Raw genomic sequence first — 16,215 nt, forward strand, 5'->3', positions numbered from 1 at the left:
GCCTCTCCACAATGCCTGTCTTTGTGCTCCCTGTGACTCGACGGACTGAGGTTGAGTCCTGACCCTGAGCGGTCTGGGATCAGCTCTGCTTCCTGATTCCATTGTCTCCCTGAGCCTGCGGGGGCATCTGCCCCGTCTCTCCTGGGGCGCGGGGCCACCCTGTGTGCGGGTGACAGGCTCCTGGTGCGGCCTGCTGCCCAAGAGCGCCTGAGGCCACCTGGCTCCCAAGCCACCGAGGGACAGGGAGGCGCCTGTGACATGGGGTCGCGGGGCAGGCCAAGTCATGTCTGTGATGCCCATGGGAGGGCACTTGGCCTTGAACCACAGCCTGTCCCTGTGCCTCAAATAGGCTCTGAAGGCCAGGGCAGCGGCCTTGTCCAGAGCAGCCGCGCTGGCTCCACACTGACTGGCTCCCCCTTTTCCACAGGGACCCAGGGCCAGGCAGAGCCGCCTCCAGGGGACATAGAGCCCACTGGGGACAGTCAGCGTGTGGGCAACGGTATGAAGTACAGGTCCTGGGGGGGGCAGATTCTTGACCAGGCAGGGGGGCTGGGCACGGGCAGAGGCAGTGGCCTTTTACTGAGCCCCACCCTGGCCTCTGTGAGAGACGGACCTGGGCACCAGGGGGCAGAGCCTCCTGGAAAAGGCCCCGCTGTGTGTTGAGGGCAGAGCAGAGGCCCCGCTGTAGGTGTCTTGAGGCTGCTGCACTGGGTGACACGCAGGCAGCAGTCGTGCTGTGTGAGGAACAGGATAGCTCACCAGTCCTGGCTCCCCAAAGTCCCCAGGGCAGGCACCAAAGTGGGTGGGGGCCTGGAAGGGTGCACTAGGCCAGAAACACTGGCCACACAGGGCTCTCCTCCTGCAGCCCACTCCACGACCTCACCGGCTCGCCGCCCGCCCTTCATCCCACCCACGAATGTCTTGCTCGGGAACTGTGAGTGGAAGGGGCCACCGCTGGCCAGGGAGGGGCAGGCCTGGCGGGGCTGGGCCTGTGCCAAGCTCTGGGGTGAAGCTGGTGCCGTGGGGCTTCTAGGCAGCCTTGAGCGGGCGTGGACCTTGCCTGGGCACAGGCGCTGACTCTGTGGTGGGTGGGGAGGGGTCCGGGTCTGGAGGGAGGAAGGCAGGCGCCAGGCGGCTGGCTTCCCTGCTCCGGACATAGGAGCCTGGCATGGGGTGGTCACACCACACGGCTTCCCGCAGCCCCAAACCCCGCACACAACGGGCGGGTCTGCAGCACCTGGGGCGACTTCCACTACAAGACCTTCGACGGCCACGTCTTCCGCTTCCCCGGCCTCTGCAACTACGTGTTCTCCGCGCACTGCGGGGCCGCCTACGAGGACTTCAACGTGCAGCTGCGCCGCGGCCTGGCGGGGTCCCGGCCCACCATCACCCACGTCGTCCTCAAGGCCCAGGGGCTGGTGCTGGAGCTGCGCAACGGCTCTGTCTTGGTGGACGGACACCGGTGAGCCGGCCCTGGGGAGCGAGGCTGCCGAGGCCCCCTGCGGGATACGGGGCGGGTCCGCCAGAGCTCGAGGGAGGGCACTGGGCTCAGGGGGCACCGGAACTCTGCCTAGGGAGGAGCTGCCCTACAGCCGCGCCGGCCTCCTGGTGGAGCAGAGCAGCGACTACGTGAAGGTCAACATCCGCCTGACCCTGACCTTTGTGTGGAATGGAGAAGATGGTGCCCTGGTGAGGGTCCCCTGCAGCCTCCTGCAGCCCCTGCCCATGGCCCCTTAGCCTCCCTGGCCCCCCACAACCCCTAGGCTGGGAGGTGGGAGGGAGAACCCAAGCCCAGAGGCTGGAACTGCACTGCTCCCAACAGCTGGAACTGGACCCCAAATATACCAACCACACCTGCGGGCTCTGTGGGGACTTCAACGGGATCCCGGCTGTCAATGAGTTCTACGTCCACCGTGAGTGACGCCCAAGTCCAAGGCCGGAGCTGGGGGCCTGGTCCTGCCAAGAGCCCTGCGGGGAGGCTGGGAGGGGGCTGAGAATCCGGGGTCCTGGGCTGGGCGGAGGGCGGCCGGGCAGCTGCCCACGTGGCCCACTCCTGGACCGGCTCCTGGAGCATCCAGCTGCTGCCCTCCCCACCCCCATCCCGCAGACATCAGGCTGACCCCTCTCCAGTTTGGAAACCTGCAGAAGATGGACGGCCCCACGGAGCAGTGTCAGGACCCACTGCCCTCGGAACCTGGCAACTGCACAGATGAGGTGAGCACCTCCACCACCCGGTGTGTGGGGCCTGTGCCCGCTGGCACCAGCAGTGCCAGGCGGCACGGGAGGCGACCGCCCCTGTCCCGAGGGGCTCAGTCCAGGCCCGAGGGTTCAGGCGGGACCGGTGTCCCTCGGCAGGCAGGATGAGGCCTGCACGGGCAGCTCCATCTTGTACACACCTGGAGCCCGCGGACCTGTCCGTGTGTGCCACCCCTGCACCAGCCAGGCAAACAGACATGGACTGCAAAGCCGGAGCCCCTCCCAGGAGCAGGGAGGGCCTTCCCTTTGAACAGGGCCTGGAAGCCCAGGATTCCCCAACCCAGCAGAATCCCTGAGACGTAGTACAAAGGAGAATGCTGGCAAAACCAGGGCGCCAACCCCCCCCCAACAGGCCAATCTGGGGTCCTATGCTGGCAGGACCCCGCCTGGCCGCCCTCGGGTCGATGGCATGTCTTCCTCCCATCCTCTCAGCGGCTAGTCAGGGATGAGTCTGCCTTCCTCGGGAGGCTCCCACCACGGCAGGCATGTTCCGGAGCGCGGAGGGTGCCGTCCGGAGTCCAGTGTCTGTCCTCTAGCCAAGCAGATCTCTGCATATAGGAGCAGCAAGTTCAGAGTGGCTGGACAGAATGATAGGTGGAGGGATGGAGGACTAGATGATGATGGGTTGATGCACAAAGCTGAATGAGGGACAGAGGATGGGTGGACAGAAGCGTGTACAGATGGACAACTGAACAGAGTATGTACAGAGTGGCTAATGAGCGGGTGGTGGGAGGGTGGGCAGATGGATAAATGGATGACTGGAGGGGAGGTAGGAAGCTGGAAAGGAAGACGCTTCCCCCCCCCACCAAAACCTGGACTGCCCTGATCATTCTGCCGGGGGTGAGAGAACAGCCAACTTCCCTGTGCTTCCAGGAGGACATCTGCCGCCACACTCTGCTTGGCCCAGCCTTTGCGGACTGCAATGCCCTGGTGGACGCCAGCTTGTACATAGAGGCCTGTACCCAGGACCTGTGCCGCTGCCCCACGTGCCCGTGCGCCACATTTGCTGAGTACTCCCGCCAGTGTGCCCACGCGGGGGGCCAGCCGCAGAACTGGAGGAGTCCCGACCTCTGCCGTGAGTGTCTTCACCAGGGCCCAGGCCAGACTTGTGTCAGAAATTGGGCTGGAAGTAGCCTTGAGAGCGCTCAAGGCCTGGCCTGGGCCCTGGATGCAAGCCCCGGGGATGGCAAAAAATGAAAGGAGAAGAGAAAAGAAATCTGGTTGGAGGGCACTGCCAGGGGAAGCCATGAGAAGGCAGGCAGCAGGGGTTGGGCCGTGGGGGCGCTGAGAGGAAGGTGTGCTGCCGGCGGGACCTGGGGCCCCCACTGGGCCCAGATGGAGGACCCGGCCCCAGGCACAGCGAAAAGACATTGCCTCAGAGGCCCAGATGGGAGCGGGGTCTCAGCTGGTGCTGGATTCTGCTTCCTGCCTGCTCCTCACGGTGAAAACACAGAGTCAGGAGCAGGGTGGTCAGAGGGCATGCCTCTGTTGCAGCCCGGGCGTGCCCCTTCAACATGCAGCACCAGGAATGCAGCTCACCCTGTGTGGACACCTGCTCCAATCCCCAGCACTCCCGCTTCTGTGAGGACCACTGCACAGACGGCTGCTTCTGCCCCCCGGGTAGGCCTGCGCTCCGGCCCCCACGGCTGCCTTTGGGGTCTCTGTCTCCAGCACTGAACCCTGGCCTCGCTGAGAGCCTGGGGCAACCCCTGCTCACTCAGAGCCCATTGGGCCACAGGGGAGCTGAGGAGAGAGCGGATCCCAGTCCTGGGCCCTGAGGAGCGGGAGGGGGGCTGAGGGGCGGGCGCGGTGCTCATTCTAAGCAGATCCCGGGGCAGGAATCCTTCATTGGCCCCAGGGTTGGGGTCTCCCCAGAAGCCCTGGGTTGGCGGCTATGCCTGGACCTGCGTGCCCCTGGCTGGGCGAGGGAGAGCCCCTGCTCACGGACCCTCTCTGCCCCCAGGCACGGTGCTGGATGACATTGCACACTTGGGCTGCCTGCCCCTGGCACAGTGTCACTGCGTCCACGGTGGCCGCACCTATGCCCCTGGGTCCTCTTTCTCCACCAGCTGCAGATCCTGGTAGGCTGGCTGCCGTGCGAGGTGGCCTTTGGGCTGGGCCCCCCCCCCGCACCCTCTGCTCATGGTCTCCCCTGACAGCACCTGCTCCGGGGGCCTGTGGCAGTGCCAGGACCTGCCGTGCCTGGGCACCTGCTCTGTGCTGGGTGGATCCCACATCGCCACCTTCGATGAGAAGCTCTATGATGTGCATGGGGACTGCAACTACATTCTGTCCAAGGTGTGAGGCCGCCGGGCCCAGGGGGGAGGGGGGATCCAAGGCGTGAGGCCGCCGGGCCGGGGCGGAGGGGAAGGGAGCACTGTGGGCCTTGGCCTCTCGGGGGACCCCTGAGTCCGGCGAAGGCTGTCAGTATGGGTGAGGTGGCCACCCCTCCCAGCCACATTGGCACCATCAGACAGCGAGCACGCAGCAGAGCAGGCCAGCCGCCTCCGCCCGCACTCAGCCTGCACTCGGGTTTCCCCAACAGAAATGTGCTGACAACACCTTCACTGTTCTGGTGGAGCTGCGCAAGTGTGGCCTGACAGACACGGAGAACTGCCTGAAAACGGTGACCCTGAGCCTTCACGGCGGGGAGACGGTGAGGCCACGGCGGTAGTGTCCACTGGGCTGGCAAGAGCAGAGGCAGGAAGGTCTGTGGGCAGGGGTGGGTCAGAGCTGACCCCAGCCCAGAATGACCAGGACTCGGATGCAGACCTGAGCTGAAGGGAGCCCCGGGCCTGCATCGGCTGCTCCGGGAGGGGCTGGCTGCCTGCTCGCCACTCACCGGAGATCTGCCCTTCCCACCAGGCCATTCAGATCCAGGCCAACGGGGCTGTGTTTGTAAACTCCATCTACACCCAGCTGCCGCTATCTGCAGGTGCGTGGCCCCAGGCCGGGGCTGGCACACCCAGGGGAGGCAGGGTCCAGCTCAGTCCCGGGAGAGTTCTCTGTGCCCGCAGGCAGCTCCAGAGCACCCCACGTGCCCCAGGCACTCATTTTGACCTGCAGAATGAAAGTGGCAAGGGCCGCATTCCCAGCGGCTGAGTCTCCTGCCTGGCCTCTCCGGTCCTCCTGGGTGCTGGGGTCACAGCCCGTGAACCCTGGAGAGCTGCTGGGATGGGGTGGCCCGTCCAGCTGACACATGCCAACCCCTCTGCCCCCACAGCCAACATCACCATCTTCAGCCCCTCGTCCTTCTTCCTCCTGGTGCAGACACACCTGGGTCTGCAGCTGCAGGTGCAGCTGGTGCCCCTCATGCAGGTGTTTGTCCGGCTGGACCCCTCCCACCGAGGCCAGACGTGTGGTGAGGCCCTCTGGAGGGATCTGGGGAGGCTGGGAAGTGAGGCCTGCCCGATGACCTGGCCCCGGCCCACGGGGAGGAATCGGAGCAGGTGGGGGCAGCCCCGGTCAGTGAGGCTCATCTGCAGATGGCTCCAGAAGCCAACCTCGGGAGGAGGCTCTGTGCCCTGTAGACGGGGCCTGCAGGACGATGAGGGGAGGAGGCCCTGTGCCCTGTAGACGGGGCCTGCAGGGCGTGGGGAGGAGGCTCTGTGCCCTGTAGACGGGGCCTGCAGGGCGTGGGGAGGAGGCTCTGTGCCCTGTAGACGGGGCCTGCAGGGCGTGGGGAGGAGGCTCTGTGCCCTGTAGACGGGGCCTGCAGGGCGTGGGGAGGAGGCTCTGTGCCCTGTAGACGGGGCCTGCAGGACGATGAGGGGAGGAGGCTCTGTGCCCTGTAGACGGGGCCTGCAGGGCGTGGGGAGGAGGCTCTGTGCCCTGTAGACGGGGCCTGCAGGACGAGGGGAGGAGGCTCTGTGCCCTGTAGACGGGGCCTGCAGGGCGTGGGGAGGAGGCTCTGTGCCCTGTAGACGGGGCCTGCAGGGCGTGGGGAGGAGGCTCTGTGCCCTGTAGACGGGGCCTGCAGGGCGTGGGGAGGAGGCTCTGTGCCCTGTAGACGGGGCCTGCAGGGCGTGGGGAGGAGGCTCTGTGCCCTGTAGACGGGGCCTGCAGGACGAGGGGAGGAGGCTCTGTGCCCTGTAGACGGGGCCTGCAGGGGGCGAGGAGAGCCAGGTTCCCTCCCACTGATGCCCTGTGCCCGGCCCCCAGGCTTGTGTGGGAACTTCAACCAGAACAAGGCTGACGACTTCACGGCCCTGAGCGGGGTGGTGGAGGGGACAGGGGCGGCCTTCGCCAACACCTGGAAGACCCAGGCTGCCTGCCCCAACTCCAAGAACATCTTCCAGGACCCCTGCTCGCTCAGCGTGGAGAACGGTAGCCTCTCGGTGCCCCTTGGCTGATGAGGGCCCTGGGTGGGGCCCTGGGGTCTCCACGTGGCCAGGCTTGGGGGAGGGGAAAGGGAAGCAAGCAGGCTCCAAGAGGCAGGAGAGGCTGACATCCCACATTCCACCTGTCTCCCAGAAAACTATGCCCAGCACTGGTGCTCACTGCTGACCAACCCCACTGGCGTGTTCTCAGCCTGCCACTCCACCGTCAGCCCTGCGCCCTTCCACTCGGTGAGAGGCTGTGGCTGGGGGGGGGGGGCAGGCCCATGCTCTGTCTAGCCCAGGGGTTCTGGGGCAGCTAATGCAGAGTCCAGACCAAGTGGCTAAAAGTCCCAGAGGCCCCCGAGCCCTTGCTGGCCCTAGCCTAGCAGGCGCTTCTTGTCTTGAGGAGACGCTCTGGTCCTCTCCCTCCTTTAGAGCTGCTAGCTCCCTGCACCCTGCTGCGGTCACCTCTCCTGGTGGCCTCAGACCACCTCCTTAAATGAACCTCAGGCCTCTTCTCCAAGCCTGCACAGCTGTGCTCCTCAGACTCAGCTGACGCTGGTGGGAGAATGAGGGGGTGCCATGGGGCCCCGAGGGACAGGGGATCCCTGACACCCTGACCTCGGCCCCCAGAACTGCATGTTCGACACGTGCAACTGTGAGAAGAGCGAGGACTGCATGTGTGCGGCCCTGTCCTCCTACGTGCACGCCTGCGCCGCCCAGGGCGTGCTGCTCAGCAGCTGGCGGAAGGACATCTGCAGTGAGTGTGCCTGCCCAGGGGGGCTCTGCAGGTGTGGGGGGGACCGGGAGGGAAGGAGGCAGCTACAGCTCCTGTCATCTCAGGGAGGGACTTCTCTTTTCCCATCCTGACCTCATAAGAACTCTACAACTCCCACCATGTCACTGGGGTGGGACGTCACCCTGAGTCTAGGGTGAGCAGAGGAAGGGCTGGGTCAGCTCTGCTAGCCATAGACCTCTGTCCCCACTGTGCCTCCCACAGCCAAGTATATGAGCAGCTGCCCCAAGTCCCAGAGCTATGCATATGTGGTGGACTCCTGCCAGCCCACCTGCCACTCCCTGAGCGAGGCAGACGCCACCTGCGGCGTCGCCTTCGTGCCTGTGGACGGCTGCAGGTGCCCCCACGGCACCTTCCTGAACGACAGGGGCACCTGCGTGCCTGCCCAGGAGTGTCCCTGCTACTTCCGAGGCATCATGGTGGCTCCCGGAGAGGTGGTGCAGGACAATGGTGTGGTGTGGTAAGGAAGCCCACGGGCTCGGGGGTGGGGTGTCCACCATCACACCGAAGCCAGCCACATACATATACATGCACATTCACACACCCATGCACACACATGCATGTACACTCACATACACATGCATCTGTACATGCACACACATGCACACACGTGTGTAAATGCACAGGCATACACAGACAACCACTGGAGACACCTGCCAGGCCCCCTGCAAAGAAGCCTGGGGGTTGTGCAGGAAAAAGGGCAGGGCTGCGGTCTTGGGAGGGGACAGCTGCCGGATGTCTGCCAGCTGGGGTTGGGAGAGGCCCCTCCCCCCGCACCCCCCTCCACCTCAAAGGTGGCTTCTCCATGAGCCAGCCTTTCCTTTCTGGAATGACATGCCTCAGAGGGTCAAGTCATGAGGAGAAGGAGCTCCCCTGGGCTCCCAGGCCTGTGTCCACTGCCCCCTTGCTCTGACGCTGCAGCTGCACCGCAAACTGCCCTGCTGGCTGTAAGGGAGGAAAGAGCCAGAATCCCACACCCCCATCAAAGCGTGACCCCAGCTCACCTCCTTCCTTTGGGCCACGCCCCCTGAAAGCTCTAGCTCCTCCAGAGACTGTAGGGGATCTGGACTTGGGGACATTAGAGATACAGTCTCAGCTCGGGCCCAGGGCCGTGTTGCACTCCCTGTGTACACCACCTTGTTGCCCATCCGGTGACCGGAGCCGCAGGCACTGCCCTGGTCTGGGAGGAGGTGGCCCAGCCTGAGGAGGTCCCATCCTGGCTGGGGGAGCAGGCCAGCCGACTTGTCTCTTGTCTTGTAGCTCATGCATAAACGGCAAGCTGAATTGTCTGGGAACCACACTGCAGGAGGACACAGGTAACCCCCGCCCCATCCCAGCCCCACGCGAGCGGTGCAGGGGAGGCCGTGCACCGTGTCTGCTGTGGCCGTGGCAGGGGCATCCTGGCACCTCAGGGCACGTCTGCAGCAGCTTGGCATTCAAGTCAGGGCCCCGGCCGCAGAGTGGGGTCAACAGGCCTCGGGGGTGTGGGTGGCTTTCCCAGCAGCCTCTCTCATGCGCCCTGCCTCCCAGGCTGTGTGGCGCCCATGGTGTACCTGGACTGCAACAACGCGTCGACCGGTGTCCCCGGGGCCGAGTGCCTCAGGAGCTGCCACACCCTGGATGTGGACTGTGTGAGTCTCCCTGGCAGGACCTGAGCCGCCACTCTGGAGGGCGTGGGGAGGGGCCTCCGGGGCCCCGGCCTTGGTGCCCACGCCCCAAGGGGTCTCTGCCTGGCATTTCCAGGGTGGGAAGTGCCCGCCTGCTTCGTGTCCTGGAACCCCCTGGCGAGATGGGCCAGCAGGCCACTCTCTTGTCCCTGACCAGGCTACCTGTGCCCACAGTTCAGCACACACTGTGTCTCGGGCTGCGTGTGCCCCCAGGGGCTGGTGGCCAATGGACAAGGGAGCTGCATTGCTGAGGAAGACTGTCCATGCGTGCACAACGGGGCCACGTACAGACCCGGCGAGACCATTCAGGCGGGCTGCAACACCTGGTGGGCCCTGGACCATGGGTGTGGGAGGAGCATGGGGACAGGGGTGGGTCCCGGGCCAGAGGGGCTCACGGGATCACGGGAGGCGGAGCAAGAGGGACTCACTGGCCACAGGCCTCAGCTGGCCCAGGTGTGTGGAGCTACAGCGGGGACAGAGCAGCACTCATGTCTACAGAGAAGGGCCTGGGTCTGGAGTCTGAGGTCTACACAAGACCTGCCCTGACGGGGCTGTGAGCCTAGGCCTGGACTGAGGGAGCATGCTGGCTCGGAGCTGGGCCAGTGAGTAGCCCCCCACTGTCCCCCAGCACCTGCAAGAACCGGCGATGGGCCTGCACAGACCGGCCCTGTCTGGGCACTTGTGTGGCCTATGGAGACGGCCACCACATCACCTTCGACGGGGAGCGCTACAGCTTCCAGGGCAGCTGCGAGTACGTCCTGGCCCAGGTGTGTGGCTCCGGCTGCCCCACAGCTCCCAGGCGGTCCCCTCTCCTAGCCCCCGTTCCCAGCCCCTCTCTTCCCACGGCAGGACTACTGTGGGGGTGCCAGCGCCAACGGGACCTTCCGCATCGTGACGGAGAACGTCCCCTGCGGAACCACCGGGACCACCTGCTCCAAAGCCATCAAGATCTTCCTGGAGGTAAAGTGCCCACACGCTCCCCAGCCCAGAGGCACCACCGCCTGACACCCATCACCGCCTGACACCACTGCCTCGCATCACACCCATCACCGCCTGACACCACACCCATCCACTGACACCCATCACCGCCTGACACCACACCCACCACCACCTGACACCACCGCCTGACACCCCACCCATCCACAGAGACCACCGCCTGACACCCATCACCGCCTGACACCACTGCCTCGCACCACACCCATCACCACCTGACACAACTGCCTGACACCACACCTATCTACAGACACCACTGCCTGACACCCATCACCTCCTGACACCACACCCATCCACTGACACCCATCTCCACCTGACACCACACCCATCCACAGACACCACCGCCTGACACCCATCACCGCCTGACATCACTGCCTCGCACCACACCCATCACCACCTGACACCACACACACCACCACCTGATACCACCGCCTGACACCCCACCCATCCACTGACACCACCACCTGACACCCATCACCGCCTGACACCACTGCCTCGCACCACACCCATCACCGCCTGACACCACACCCATCCACTGACACCCATCACCGCCTGACACCCCACCCATCCACTGACACCCATCACCGCCTGATACCCATCACCGCCTGACACCACTGCCTCACACCACACCCATCACCGCCTGACACCACACCCATCACTGCCTGACACAACCGCCTGACACCACACCTATCTACAGACACCACCTCCTGACACCCATCACCCATCACCTCCTGACACCACACCCATCCACTGACACCCATCACCGCCTGACACCCCACCCATCCACTGACACCACTGCCTGACACCCATCACCGTCTGACACCACTGCCTCGCACCACACCCATCCACTGACACCACTGCCTGACACCCATCACTGCCTGACACCCCACCCATCACCGCCTGACACCACCGACTGACACCCCACCCATCCACACACACCACCGCCTGACACTCATCACCGCCTGACACCACTGCCTCACATCACACCCATCACTGCCTGACACCACCGCCTGACACCACACACATCCATAGACACCACTGCCTGACACCCATCACAGCCTGACACAACTGCCTGACACCACACCCATCCATGGACACCACTGCCTGACATTCATCACCGCCTGACACCACTGCCTCACACCACACCCATCACCATCTGACATCACACCCATCCACAGATACCACCACCTGACACCCATCACCCACCACCACCTGACACCACCGCCTGACACCCCACCCATCCACACACACCACTGCCTGACACCCATCACCGCCTGACACCACACCCACCACCACCTGACACCACCGCCTGACACCCCACCCATCCACACACACCACCGCCTGACACCCATCACCGCCTGACACCCCACCCATCACTGCCTGACACCACCGCCTGACACCCCACCCATCCATAGACACTACCGCCTGACAACCATCACCGCCTGACACCACTGCCTGACACCCCACCCATCCATAGACACCACTGCCTAACACCCATCACTGCCTGACACCCCACCCATCACCGCCTGACACCCCACCCATCCATAGACACTACTGCCTGACACCCATCACCGCCTGACACCACTGCCTCGCACCACACCCATCCACTGACACCACTGCCTGACACCCATCACTGCCTGACACCCCACCCATCACCGCCTAACACCACCACCTGACACCCCACCCATCCACACACACCACCACCTGACACCCATCACCGCCTGACACCACTGCCTGACACCCCACCCATCCATAGACACCACTGCCTGACACCCATCACCGCCTGACACCACCACCTGACACCACACCCATCCAGACACCACCACCTCACACCCATCCCTGAGGCCAGAAGGCCAGCGTGGAGGCTGGCTGGGGTCTAGAGAGGACCCTCCCTGCCTCCCAGCCTGGGGCTTCGGTCGGGGCCTTGCCTGTGCATTCTCTATCTCTTACAAGGGCACCCTATTGGATCTGAGGCTCATCCAGGTAATTCAGGGTGATCCGTTCCAGGGTTTTTCCCTTAACTAGCTGCAGAGACCTTAATTTTTAGACGAGAAGTTTGGTTGCTGGGCTGTAGGAACCCAGGGCCTTATGAATCCAGGCAAGGACTCTGCCACCAGGTTACATCTCAGCCCTTCCAAGGCCCTTCTCTTCCTCCCAGCAACATGGCATCTATAGGGGAGTAGACTGGGCAGACAGGTTCACCCCACACACCCGGGCCCCATCCGCGGGTGGGGGGAACTTTCCACAGCCTCCCCTGGCTCTTGGCCTCCCAGCTCCCCGTGCCTCCACCTACAGAGCCAAGATCTGGTCCTGCACGAGGGGCGCGTGCAGGTGGTGCCCAGGGGCTCCGGCGGGGCCCTCCCCTACAAGGTCCGCTCCATGGGCCTCTTCCTGGTCATCGAGCTGCACAGTGGGATGTTTGTGTCGTGGGACCGGAAGACCAGCGTGTTCATCCGGCTGCAGCAGCATTACAAGGTAGGCGCAGCTGGCAGGGCCCCCACCCGGGGTGAGGGGAAGGGAGGAGGGGAGGAGTCCTGCGGGGTGGAGTCTGGCCAGTGACAAGGGGCCTCCCTTGCAAGGGCTCTCACTAGGAGAGAGAAGGCACAGGATCAATGTGGTGACAGGGGCAGCAGGTCGGTGCCCACCCCACCCCGCCCCACCCCGCCCCTGGCTCTGAAGTCACAGGGACAGGGAAAGGAGCAGGGGCTCTCCAGCAGTCTGCCCAGCAGGAACTGTGTGTCCTTGTCACCTGCTCTCAGGCCAGCCAGGGCCATCCTGCCTGGATGCTGGGGCTGTGTGCTCTCCACCTGCTGTCTGCCTGCTGTCCGTGTGCAGGGTCTGCGGCCTGAGCGGGATCCTTGACGGGGCCCTGTGCTCTCCGTGTGCTCTTCCCCGGCTCTGCAGGGCAGGGTCTGCGGCCTGTGCGGGAACTTTGACAACAACGCCATCAACGACTTCACCACGCGCAGTCAGTCCGTGGTGGGAGATGTGCTGGAGTTTGGCAACAGCTGGAAGTTCTCCCCGTCCTGCCCCAATGCCCTGGCCCCCAAGGACCCCTGCACGGCCAACCCTCACCGCAAGTCCTGGGCCCAGAAGCAGTGCAGCATCATCAACGGCCAGACCTTCGCTGCCTGCCACTCTCAGGTGGGACCCAAGGACACCTGGGCTTGAGCTAGATGGGCAAGGACTTGCAAGAGATCAGGGGTCTGCAGGAAGACAGGGCTCTGCAGGAGGGCAGGGGTCTGCAGAGAACAGGGGTCTGCAGAAGGGCAGGGGTCTGCAGGAGGGCAGGGGTCTGCAGGAGGGCAGGGGTCTGCAGAGAACAGGGGTCTGCAGGAGGGCAGGGGTCTGCAGAGAACAGGGATCTGCAGGGGACAGGGGTCTGCAGGGGACAGGGGACAAGGGTCTGAGAACAGGGGCCTTCCAGTGGGTAGGGGCCTGCAGTCTTGGGCTACCTCCTTCCTGCTGGGTGAACCTGGCTAGGCTCAACGGTAGGCAGGAATTCCCACAAGACAGGTGCCCAGGTCCTGGGCATGGAACTACTGCCGCTGTCTCAGACGCCATCAGTGGCTCCAGTGAGGGGTCCTCCCTGTCTCGTTAATGGCCCAGGCCTGCCTGGTTGGCAGGGTGGCTGGATGGAAGGCCAGCTGGGCTCCCCTAGAGGACGTGGTGGTTGGGACTTCTGAAAACTGCCCTGAGGGTTTAACCAATACTTGAGTGCCCACTTAGGGACCCAGATTCCTAACTCAGGGCCCGAGTGATGGTGAGAGGAAATGATTGTGTTGGGCCAGAGCAGCCTCACTCCTCCCTGTGCTGACTCACCCCCCCCCACCCCCCGCCTCGAGAGCAGGCAACTACCTCTGCACATCACTGTTGTCAGAGCAACGGGATGAGAAGGAGCAGGCAGCCATCATGGCCGCAGGTTGGCTTCCTGCTTGGCCTGGGCAGTTCTTACGGCCCGAGAAGGCTGGCGGACGTGGGTTGCTGGTGGTGGTGGCAAAGGCGTTTGTTCAGCCCGGGTCTGTGTACGCAGGGGTCACGCCTGTGTGCGCCCTGGCCAGCCAAGCATCGCAGGGATGTGCCAGTCTGCAAGTGAAGCAAAGCTGGGCATGGCTCCCACCACCACCCTCACCAGGATGTGTTCTCTGGGGCTGGGAGCCTGGAAGGTTCCGGGTGCCAGCTGCCCCCGGGGAGCAGCTCAACCTCGGGAAACAAGGCAGCAGGGGCCAGGGAGGGGCTCTGTGCGGAGCAGCTGGAGCAGAGTCCGTGAGAACATCCCTCTGAGGCAGAGGCGGGACAGGCCAGCATGCCAAGCAGAGCAAGCCAGGGCCCACGGGCAGAGGACCGGGGTGGGGTGCAGGGACAGGACGTGATGTCCTGGGTGGGTCTGGAGCCTGGGGGCCACACAACCACACTCATATCACTAAAAGCTCTGAGGAACATAAGAGCAGTGCAGGTGTGCAGGTGCCCTGGAGAGGGGGCGCCAGGAGCGGCCCCCACTCGGGGTCCCCTGGAGAGGGGGCGCCAGGAGCAGCTCCCACTAGATAGCACAGACCGGGACCTCGGGGCGCTGCTGTGGGAGGGCGGCCTACACTGGTGGCAGGGACCGGTCCGGGTGACCGGGCCGGTGTCGCTCTCCTCCCTGAGGGGGCCTTGGTTCTCCGCTCCAGATTGACTCCACCAAGTACTATGAGGCCTGTGTGAGCGACGCCTGCGCCTGCGACTCGGGGGGCGACTGCGAGTGCTTCTGCACTGCCGTGGCGGCCTACGCCCAGGCCTGCCACGACGTGGGCGTGTGCGTGTCCTGGAGGACGCCGGACGTCTGCCGTGAGTGGGGATCTGAACCAGGAAGCAGGCAGCCTGCTGCCTCCTTCCTTCCGGGGCACGGCTGGCTGTGTGGTGTGCGCGGACATGTCCATGACACACGTGTGTGCACATATGTATGTGTGCATCAACACAACACATGTGTATGTGTACACACACAGCTCTGTGCAGACCCTACAGCCTGGTGGGTGCCTGCTGTGGGCTGGCCCTGGGCTCTCACGGGAAGGAGTCCTGGAGGGAGCCCCGTGCCTGGCGTGGGCTGGCCCCGGGCTCTCACGGGAGGGAGGCCTGGAGGGCGCCCCGTGCCTGGCGTGGGCTGGCCCCGGGCTCTCACAGGAGGGAGGCCTGGAGGGCGCCCCGTGCCCGGCGTGGGCTGGCCTGGCTCTCACGGGGGGGAGGCCTAGTGGGCGTCTGCTTAGTCCCTGCTGTCTCCCCAGCTCTGTTCTGTGACTACTACAACCCCCGTGGGGAGTGTGAGTGGCACTACCAGCCCTGCGGTGCGCCCTGTCTGAAGACCTGCCGGAATCCCAGCGGCCACTGCCTGACTGAGCTGCCTGGCATGGAAGGTGAGGAGGTCTGAGTTTCCAGGGCAGGGCCCTGGAGCCACAGCGTGCCCAGGGCAGGCCCAGGGCGGGCCCAGTGCTCTCTCAGCGGCTCTGCTCGGGGCTGGGAGAAGCCCAGTGCCCCTCCGAGAGGGCGGAGGGCCAACAAGCCCCATGCCACCCCAGGTTGCTACCCGAAGTGCCCCGACAGCCAGCCCTTCTTCAGCGAGGACCAGATGAGGTGTGTGGCCCAGTGTGGCTGCTATGATGACCAGGGAAATTACTACGACATTGAAACGCAGGTCCCCGCTGCAGAGAACTGCCAGACCTGGTGAGAGGCAGGCGGAGGAGGGGCGGTGGGGGGGGGGGAGTGAAGGAGAAAGGGGAAGGATGGGGTTGGCCCACCTTCCAGGACCTCACCACGCCTCTCCCGCAGCCGCTGCACCCCTGAGGGGCTCCAGTGCACTTACAACCTCTCGGGTAAGGAGTGGGCCCTGCCTGTGGGCTGGGGCAGAGCTGGCGGCCCCAGGTGAGTAACCAAGGTGAGTGAGCTGCCGTCTGCCGCCCCAGCCTGCCAGTGCACCTACGAGAACCTCACCTACAGCTACGGGTCCACCATCTACAACACCACCGACGGCCTCGGCGCCTGCCTGACAGCCACCTGTGGGGAAAGTGGGAGGATAATCCGGAGGACCTCAGAATGTCCTAAACGGCTGTCCACCACGCCGTTCACCTTTACCACCGCTTCCGCCCCTCCCTCCACAACAGGTAAGTGCGCCTGGCTCTCCGGAAGCCGCTCCCTGGGCCACGGCGAGGCT

The 16,215-nt window shown here is 64.7% G+C and overlaps 1 protein-coding gene across 1 annotated transcript in view; it reads left to right on the plus strand.

Moving 5' to 3' along the window:
• Muc5b (mucin 5B, oligomeric mucus/gel-forming) overlaps positions 1-16,215 on the plus strand; it is a 32,773-nt gene that overhangs the window by 2,358 nt on the left and 14,200 nt on the right. The window contains exons 3-30 of the mRNA XM_090348619.1: positions 428-499; positions 1,201-1,462; positions 1,575-1,689; positions 1,823-1,913; positions 2,108-2,214; positions 3,130-3,331; positions 3,751-3,876; positions 4,220-4,337; positions 4,416-4,554; positions 4,802-4,912; positions 5,122-5,191; positions 5,480-5,617; positions 6,418-6,582; positions 6,730-6,824; positions 7,209-7,335; positions 7,576-7,831; positions 8,632-8,687; positions 8,902-9,002; positions 9,213-9,364; positions 9,667-9,805; positions 9,888-9,998; positions 12,327-12,506; positions 12,936-13,175; positions 14,702-14,858; positions 15,293-15,421; positions 15,584-15,728; positions 15,834-15,877; positions 15,968-16,165. Coding sequence (XP_090204745.1) covers positions 428-499; positions 1,201-1,462; positions 1,575-1,689; positions 1,823-1,913; positions 2,108-2,214; positions 3,130-3,331; positions 3,751-3,876; positions 4,220-4,337; positions 4,416-4,554; positions 4,802-4,912; positions 5,122-5,191; positions 5,480-5,617; positions 6,418-6,582; positions 6,730-6,824; positions 7,209-7,335; positions 7,576-7,831; positions 8,632-8,687; positions 8,902-9,002; positions 9,213-9,364; positions 9,667-9,805; positions 9,888-9,998; positions 12,327-12,506; positions 12,936-13,175; positions 14,702-14,858; positions 15,293-15,421; positions 15,584-15,728; positions 15,834-15,877; positions 15,968-16,165 — 3,846 coding nt within the window. The remainder of the gene's footprint in view (positions 1-427; positions 500-1,200; positions 1,463-1,574; positions 1,690-1,822; positions 1,914-2,107; positions 2,215-3,129; positions 3,332-3,750; positions 3,877-4,219; positions 4,338-4,415; positions 4,555-4,801; positions 4,913-5,121; positions 5,192-5,479; positions 5,618-6,417; positions 6,583-6,729; positions 6,825-7,208; positions 7,336-7,575; positions 7,832-8,631; positions 8,688-8,901; positions 9,003-9,212; positions 9,365-9,666; positions 9,806-9,887; positions 9,999-12,326; positions 12,507-12,935; positions 13,176-14,701; positions 14,859-15,292; positions 15,422-15,583; positions 15,729-15,833; positions 15,878-15,967; positions 16,166-16,215) is intronic.

Source organism: Megascapheus bottae, chromosome 16 (genome assembly GCF_031878675.1).
Source record: "Megascapheus bottae isolate mThoBot1 chromosome 16, mThoBot2.hap1, whole genome shotgun sequence".
NCBI classification, from domain to species: domain Eukaryota; kingdom Metazoa; phylum Chordata; class Mammalia; order Rodentia; family Geomyidae; genus Megascapheus; species Megascapheus bottae.